General features: G+C 37.3%; 1 protein-coding gene across 2 annotated transcripts in view; it reads right to left on the minus strand.

Moving 5' to 3' along the window:
* Positions 1–5,847, minus strand: part of LOC140153801 (uncharacterized) — a 152,868-nt gene extending 147,021 nt beyond the window's left edge. For both annotated transcript variants that reach the window (XR_011859148.1, XM_072176657.1), the window contains exons 1-2: positions 5,479–5,847; positions 1,190–1,300 (exon numbers count right to left, since the gene is read on the minus strand). Coding sequence is in view for 1 of the 2 variants with exons in the window: in XM_072176657.1 (XP_072032758.1) it covers positions 1,190–1,300; positions 5,479–5,493 (126 nt within the window). In the remaining variant the exon portion in view is untranslated. The remainder of the gene's footprint in view (positions 1–1,189; positions 1,301–5,478) is intronic.
* Positions 5,848–8,277: the final 2,430 nt, after the last annotated feature.

The raw sequence follows: 8,277 nt of genomic DNA on the forward strand, positions 1-8,277 counted from the left end.
TCACAAAATTGATCAGGGGGTGTAGTACCACCTTAAGTAGTCAGTAATTGTTTTAGTTGTACAAATTCAACATTCAAAGCTATCAATACATCATACCCGCCCTAGATTTGAAAAGTAACCATGCAGTAGTTTTGACATGCTGACATGTGAATTTTCATATGTAGGCCCTATTGCACACTCCCGCATCCGCCTGCTCCACATCCGCCTGCTCCTCCACCCCTGGCATTTTTCATTTCAACTGATGTGATTTTTTTACTGAATAATGTATAATTATATGCTTCAGTAGACTGAAAGAGTATAATATTAGGCTTAAAATGAGGTATCAACCACTGCTGTAGGATATGGGGTTACAGAAAGCCAATCAAATTTGTATCTCAATTTTCAGGAAAGTGTAATCCCTCCACCCTTTTAGCATACCCAACTTATGACATGCGACCGTATATATATATTTATAAAATTTTAAGCACAGATTTTTAATTCTCACTGCACAGATTTTTAATCTCACTGCACGAACGTGCCAGGAGGCACGCTAAAATAGCCCCTGCTCCTTGTCTTGGGTAGGCATCAATTGATTCTCTGAGGTCTCTGGACTTAAGACCAGACTCTGGTGGGTTAAACCGGTTTTAAGTGTGCACAACCGCCATGCTTCCCTCAAGAGATAGATTTAATTAAATCATCATCAGAGATTGGGCACTCCATCCTACTTTCAGGCTAGGAACAGCTGGTATGAGTAGCGTAAACCAGTGTGCTAAGTCAATGCCCCTATATTACCCAGCAGACCCTTGAGCTAGAGTCAGCTGAGCAGAACATGCACTGTGAACTGGGATGTGCAATGTCATTACGGACAATGACTGGTCACAGGAACCTAGTCTTGCCATCAGTTGGAGGGGTAGTTCATTGGTAGATCACCAGCGCGGTCATCTTCGGAGTCTAATTTCACCCTTCTTAAGATGAGCACTCCTGTGTAGTTCTCTCTTGGAAGAAGACAAAATTGGAAAAATCACCTTGTTGCAGTCTAACTAACAAACGAACAAAATCAGCTTGTTACACCAGCAAGTGCCACACCGTTGCAACAGTCCACCCGGGGTGAAATAATTGAAATAAGAATTTAAATAAATTTAAAATGTACCTGAAGAAATATATTTAAATAAAATAAAGAATGTTGGTAAAAAAAGGAAATTTTCTTTACCTGTCCACTTGCCATCTTTCCCCATAGATCATCAAATCTTCTGCTACTTGTTGAGAAACTTGCTCCTCCTCTTGGCAGATGGTGCCATCTTGAGCATCGGATCATATGGGCCTTGGTAAATATAGAATAATTGTAATTATATTGGTTAAACCTAACCGTACTAAACAACACAAAACCAGTTCCAGGTGGTGGAAAGCTTGGCCGGGCAAGCTACACACCTTTAGGTAGGCCATTGCACGTGTCTGGCACCCAAGGGGTCGGTGGTTCAAAACCGCACCCGAGAAAAACAGTTTTCTCTTCTTCTTTCTTTCTTCCTTCACTTTTTTTCCTTCCCCTCGCCAAAAAGCAGCTAGGGCCGGGTGTTAAGGTTAATTAACTTTTAAGTCCTCATAGGATTTTAAACATCCAAAAATTACCTGTGTTTTTTGTTTTTGTTTTTTGTCACTTTACCTTGCTCTTTTGGCTTATGGCTGGAACCCTTCCTGTTATTTCAGCATTTTGGGTAAAGAATAATAACAATTTGATTGTACTACATGTACGCTAAAGGGGTGGCATTTTTTGGCATGCCAAAAGGGGGCACAAGCAATTTTCAATTTTGGCACATATTTTTGGGCACCATTTATTACACCCTAACAAAGGTCCTGAATTTGAAACATGTTAGGAAACGTTCAAAATATAGTATACAATATTTCCTGATCACTACACTCACATTAAATTTACATGATTAGACAAAATCAGGTTTTAAATTTGTGGTTCCCCCCAAAAATTTTTTTTGGCATGTCAAAAGGAGAGGGGCAAAGAAATTTTGGCATGACGAAAGGAAAGGGGAAGCAAATTTTTGACAGACCATTTTGAGAATTCACCACTTAGGGTCTTAAGGTGGTACTGCACCCTGGCCAATTTTGTGCCAATTTTGCATTTTTCTCAAAAATTATTGCACATTGGTGACAAGTAAGATATGTATATTATAGTAGGGATGACCAATGAACCATCAACTTGATTAGAACACTCCCATATACATGCAGGGAGCTCAACTGTGCACTGCTTGCACATACATTTCTAAATTGAGCTCATTCTTTTATTTTTCATAATTTTTCTGTAAAAATTGGAGATGTTAATGCCAATTTCCTGTAAGTGCGAGTCAAAATTGGTCCATCGCCACAGTGCGCTTAATTGCTCAAGAATGGCACAAAATATTCATGTCAATAATTTCAGGTGAAAAACGTGGCCTACTGAGCTGTAATTTGGCAGAGTTGCCAGCAATACCTCTATCATACCCTCTGTAAAAAGGTTAAAAAATTGAACAAGTAGATCTCGAGTTACAAATTAAATCACCAGCTTCCCTTTGGAATTTCCATACTCCTTTCGAATCATGCTAAGAAGACACCTTTCTGAACATAAATGTGAAGTTTCGTGCCCATTCGATGTATTTTTCACCTGATTTCAACCCTAAACATTTTCTTATATTTATACCATCTGCACTGACTTGCTGCTATACACGCACAGGAGCTGTACTTTTAAAATACGCGCCTAATCAATAATAAGTCTTTCACTCCATTGTTAAAGTACTGTGCTCCCTGTAGCATATGGAGTGACCAGTTCCTAGAGTGTGATGGTTTTGTAGCAGATGACAGTATTCATTCAAGCCTATCAAGGTCAGTTATTAGCCACTTGCTGAATGGCTGGGCATTATCAGCTATCAAAGAGATACCTTATGCTGCTGCCAATCACAATAGAGGTTAAACATTTTGTTAAAACCCTAGAAGTGATATCAGGACAAAGCTGTGCATGTTGGTACTTGATTGTTTGGATCCCTATGTTGAAAATCCCTTGTAGTACATTAGTATTTTTCTTATGTGTAGTGTATATTGTTGTGGAAAAAAGTTCACCTGGACTTTTGATTTTGTGCCATTTCGCCATTATGGATGATTTTTGGCAAATGTTTTCTAAAAGCATGATTTCAGTGCCTCGGTTTGAAGAAATACTTAATGCTATTGACTAGTAAAGTGCCATTTCATAAGAAACCCCTTTGATACTTTCACAATATGCTTGTTTCATGTTTGCATATATATTAAAATAAAGAAATATAAAAGGTAAATATATGCTTATACCAATTTTGCTCACATTGGTATTTTTAGACTTAAATCAATTTATTTCGCTCCAATGACCGGTCAGAATGGGAAACTTTGAAAAGTCATAATTCAAAAGTTTTTGACCGATTTTGACCATTTAACCACCAAAATACCTCTGTTGATGAGTTCTTTCCAGAAAACAATCTTTTGTAGCAATAGCGGCAACATGAAATTATGATGGTCATCCCTAATTATAGGGGCAAGGTCTACAACTACTGCACTGGAAATTCAGCAACTCAAGGCAAGTAGTTATTGATTTATTGATCAAATATTGGTTTTCCCTCATTTTTGACTGTAACTCCACAACTGTTGTCTGTGCTTAAATAAAATTTCCATTGCAATAGTTGTAGCCCGAGTTGTAGTCCTTGCCCCTATAATGTACATGTACATACAGGGTGTATCAAAATTATTGGTACACCCATCAAATTTTATGTTTATTGAGAAGCCTGCCTCTTCCAAATACAACATTGGATACTCTTTAAATATCCGGAATGTATAGTTTATGATTTGTTTTACAATTAATCTTATGTTGAATTTTGATATGCAGGCTTATCCCTTATCAATAAAAACAGATGGGTACCAATCATTTTGATACAGCTTGTATCTTACTTGTCACCAATGCGCTATAATTTTTGAGAAAAATGCAAAAATAGGCACAAAAGTTACTTGGTGCATGTACAATGTACATGTACATACTTTTAAGCCTGCAATCAAAGTGGCGCATATATAAATATAAGAACAAAAAATTGTACATGCAAGAAACAACACTGAACTTCAGAGCTTGTGCTGCTGACTGATATCGTATTTCCTCAAATAGTCACCCCTTCAAATACCCCCCCACACACACACACACATCACTGTTTTCAACCAAGATGTTTCCAAAATACTGATATTTCTATGCTATCTTGTGGACATAGTAAGCTTACCATGGTGTCAGTAGTTGAGAAAAAATCTTATCGTAAACCTGAAAAGTGAACCGGAAGTCATGGTTCCCAAGTTCATAGTTCATCATTTCAGCGCGAGTTTTAAGCTCACCATATAATTTAAACATTTTAATGGGAATTATCATTCTAAAAATGACCTCTAATAAACGCCCCCTTTTGGAAAATGCAATGCCCCGGGTGGCGACAATTTGAGGAAATCTGGAACGGTACACTACCGTATAGAAATTGAGATACAATGCCCATCATTTGAATAAAATTGCCTGTCCTAATTTGACATTTAAAACATTTATATGGGCATTTCGTGATCCACAACATCATCCCCCCCCCCCCCTTTTCTCAAAAAAAGTTTAGATTTTTATATCACTGGAAACCTCTGGCTACATACTGTTTACAAAATGTACGGTATGTACAAAAAATTTCTTGCGGATTAATTCGTTTAGCAAAGATATCTTGAAATTTGAATTTCGTTCTGGTATACATTATACCAGAACGAAATTACAACACATTATCTGTGGAGCAGTGTAATACACATAATCATGCATAACTCGCAAACGCAAAATCGGAATCAACTGACATTTTGGGAATAAGCTTTTATCGTGGATATCTACTGAAAAATGTCATAAAAAGAGGATGTTAGGGTCATTAAATACTCCTTTAAAGACCATTGCATTCAAAATCTAGTCGGATTCGCTGAAGCATGACACCGTGTAAAGCAATGGAAGTTCAGAAGTAAACACAGCCGATCACGACAGGCGATTGCATCAAAAATGTTGCTAAAATTACACTTCAGCAAAATTTTAGACTGTCCAAAATAGAAAAATCTTGCTCAAAAGATACAGTTGACTCATCGAATTAACTTTCATCCATATTTCAACATTAACAGAATAAATAACCTCCGGTGCAAAAAATTGCACGGCTGTCCGACAGAAAAACGATAGCAACACACTCTCGAATACATGTACAATGTACATAACTATTTTGGGCAAATTCGAAGCTAGAGTTCTCGAGTAACTTTGTAGAAGTAAAAAAGTTAAAGGGTTACTACATCATACATGTATGGCCAGAGTTCTACAGTTCTAGGACTATTAAAATTGTCATGTTTATATTATTGTCTATTGAATTTATTATGAATTAATATTTCATAGTCACTCATACCAAGACAAGTGCGACACTGATCAGGATATACTGATACCATACTGATAGTCATACTCACCACAAGCTTGTTCATTCTATGTTCCTGACAGTCCAGTATATGTCTCAGATTAGTTATGTATTTTCTGAAACAATATTAATGAACGCAAACCTTCCCAATTTTGTACTGCCAATATTGCAATAAGTGCATGAGCTGAGTGGAAATGGTTGCCGAATTTTGATACTATCAAAAATTTACACACACAGCTACTTCTTTGTTCTTTGTGTTGATTCTATTCAGTTTCATTTACACCTATATTAAATGAAATATATCTGGAGGCCATTGAGCCTTAAAACTGCAAGAACACTTGTTATTTTGCTAAAAATCCTGCATTTCCACATTTTTCCCGAACTCTTTCATCGGCTAAACGCAGCATGTCGCCTCTTTACAAGTTTCAGGGCGCACGGCACTTTTTTTTTTTAAGGAGTGGTGCAATAATTATGTGTACCCCCGCGCGGGGGTGGGTGGTAAATTGATGCGGGAATTGATGATAAGATGATCAAATGCAAGAGAAATGTGTTTGATTGGGGAAGGTGTTTTGACAATTCAAATATATACTTCCACCTCAGATGACCTGTAACATTTTTGGCGCAGAATTGTGGGGTGACTTGACTTTGATCTGACATTCAACATTTTCGCGCTTACATGTAGGCCTACACCAATCATGTCCATAACAATTAATTTAACTCTTACAACTTCCTGTCAACTCTCTAATTTTAAACTCTAAATTTCTGTCTTGTACCATTAAGATAAGCAAACATTGCTGGGTATATAACAGGCTTAGTTAAGACTGCATGATTACTAGTAGCCTACTACCTCCATGATCCCATCTTGCATTTTCTGAATGAATTGAATTGTCAAATAATGTCGTAAAAACTTAACTTATTTGTGAACGGATTTTAATCCTTAACAAAACATAATGTAGGCCTATGTTTAATATATCAATTATTTCAATGAGAGCAGTTCCATTAACTTTCTTCCATAAATAATCACAGAGTAGGCCTATTATCTGTTTACAAAATCGGTTTTTTAATGTATATTCAGATTTAATTAGCGTGCAATTATCATTATCAGTACTACTCAAAAACATGGCCTTGCTCATATTTACATTGTATAGTCACTGCCTCGTTTGATCTTAGGCCAATAAAAAAATGTTTGCTTGCCCTCAAATAAATTTTCAAAATTGGGTCGGTCGGCTGGCGCGGGATTTTTTTCTTCTTCTTCTTCTTTCTTTCTTTCTTTCTTTCTTTTTTCTTTTTCTTTTTTTTTTATTACTAGCAAACTCTACTGTTTGTATTAATTAAGGTTCAAAATATGAAAAATCAGACAATTTTGGTGTCAAAATGAATCAACTCACATTACAAAACAACTAAAATGTTGAACACAAGTTCTAAAATACATTTTTGTACATCTTCAGAATGCAACAATTTGAAACTTTGCAGGAATTTCCAAAAATAGGGTCGGTATTCTTTTGTACAGTAAATAGAAAAAAAACACCTTTTTTCTGGTTTCCAAAATTTATAGGGCCGGTCGGTTCAGGGCAAACAAACATCTTTTTTTTTGGCCTGATGGTCAACTTGCACTAGGATCTATAACATGCGCATCTATCAGCACACGGATATTTGTACATTCATTGAATGACTTTGAAACTTTGGGCACAAAAACTCATACTCAGCAAATTAGGTCAAATTTTGCACTATGATTGTTTATTTGAGGTTATTGGACTATGCCATTGAGATTAGGCTATTGTAGTCCATAGTGTTGGTCATCGTCTATCGGGCTCTGAGAGGCGGTAAACTGGTTTAAGCCATGCAAAGGTCAACGGTCTCGGTTTATTTGGTGTTTTTATAAGTCCATTAATTTTGTATTTTAAACAAAGAATATACGCACAAGATTTTATCCTGTGCATATCAGAAAACAATAATAAAATAAAATCCAAGCAAATTGTGGTTTTATTTTTAAGCTGGGCATACTTTTAGCAAAACAATTGCGAAGTAAATCTAGCAAGCCAAGAGTGAAATTAGAAGCTTTTCACAAAGTCATGCCAATAAGGTACCCCCGCCGTTGTGAGCGCCCCAAAAAGGCCTAGGAAAACGTTTGAACACGTCAAATATGCGATCGCTATACCGCCCGCACGCGTTATTTCTTTCTGCAACCATAATGGGCCGCAATGCGATAACACATAGTACCTAACCCTAACCCTAACCATAACCCTAACCCTAACCCTAACCATAACCCTAACCCTAACCCTAAACCCTAAACCCTAAACCCTAACCCTAACCCTAACCCTAACCCTAACCCTAACCCTAACCATAACCATAACCCTAACCCCTAACCCCTAACCCTAACCCTAAGACCCTAACCCTGACAATAATGAACTTTGCCTCGGACTATGCGGTTAGTGATATATTGCGGCCCATTATGGTTGCAGAAAGAAATTAAGCGCCCCGCACAGTGTCTCCCTGGTGTCTTCGACCCTATATCTTCATGGCAGGAATCGCCATGGTAGGTTAAATCCACAGCCACGATTAGCCATTTGGTTCAAACCTTTAAAGCTCTTTTAAACTATTAGTTGAGGGACATAACTAAGGCTACTCACAATAGCCGGGTAATCGATCTTGGTTGTGCGTGATTAAGCTTGTATACCCCATTGAGGTCAATGGTCATCGACTTGCCTACAGTGAGTGCAGCTGTACTACACGTTGCACGCTGTAGTCCATAACAGGACCAACGCAATATAAAATGGTCAAATTTTGAGTTCAAAGCGCACGGCCAATTTTCAAAGCGCATTCTAGCGACTATCATATCTGTTCAACACGT

The sequence above is a fragment of the Amphiura filiformis genome, chromosome 5 (genome assembly GCF_039555335.1).
Source record: "Amphiura filiformis chromosome 5, Afil_fr2py, whole genome shotgun sequence".
NCBI lineage: Eukaryota > Metazoa > Echinodermata > Ophiuroidea > Amphilepidida > Amphiuridae > Amphiura > Amphiura filiformis.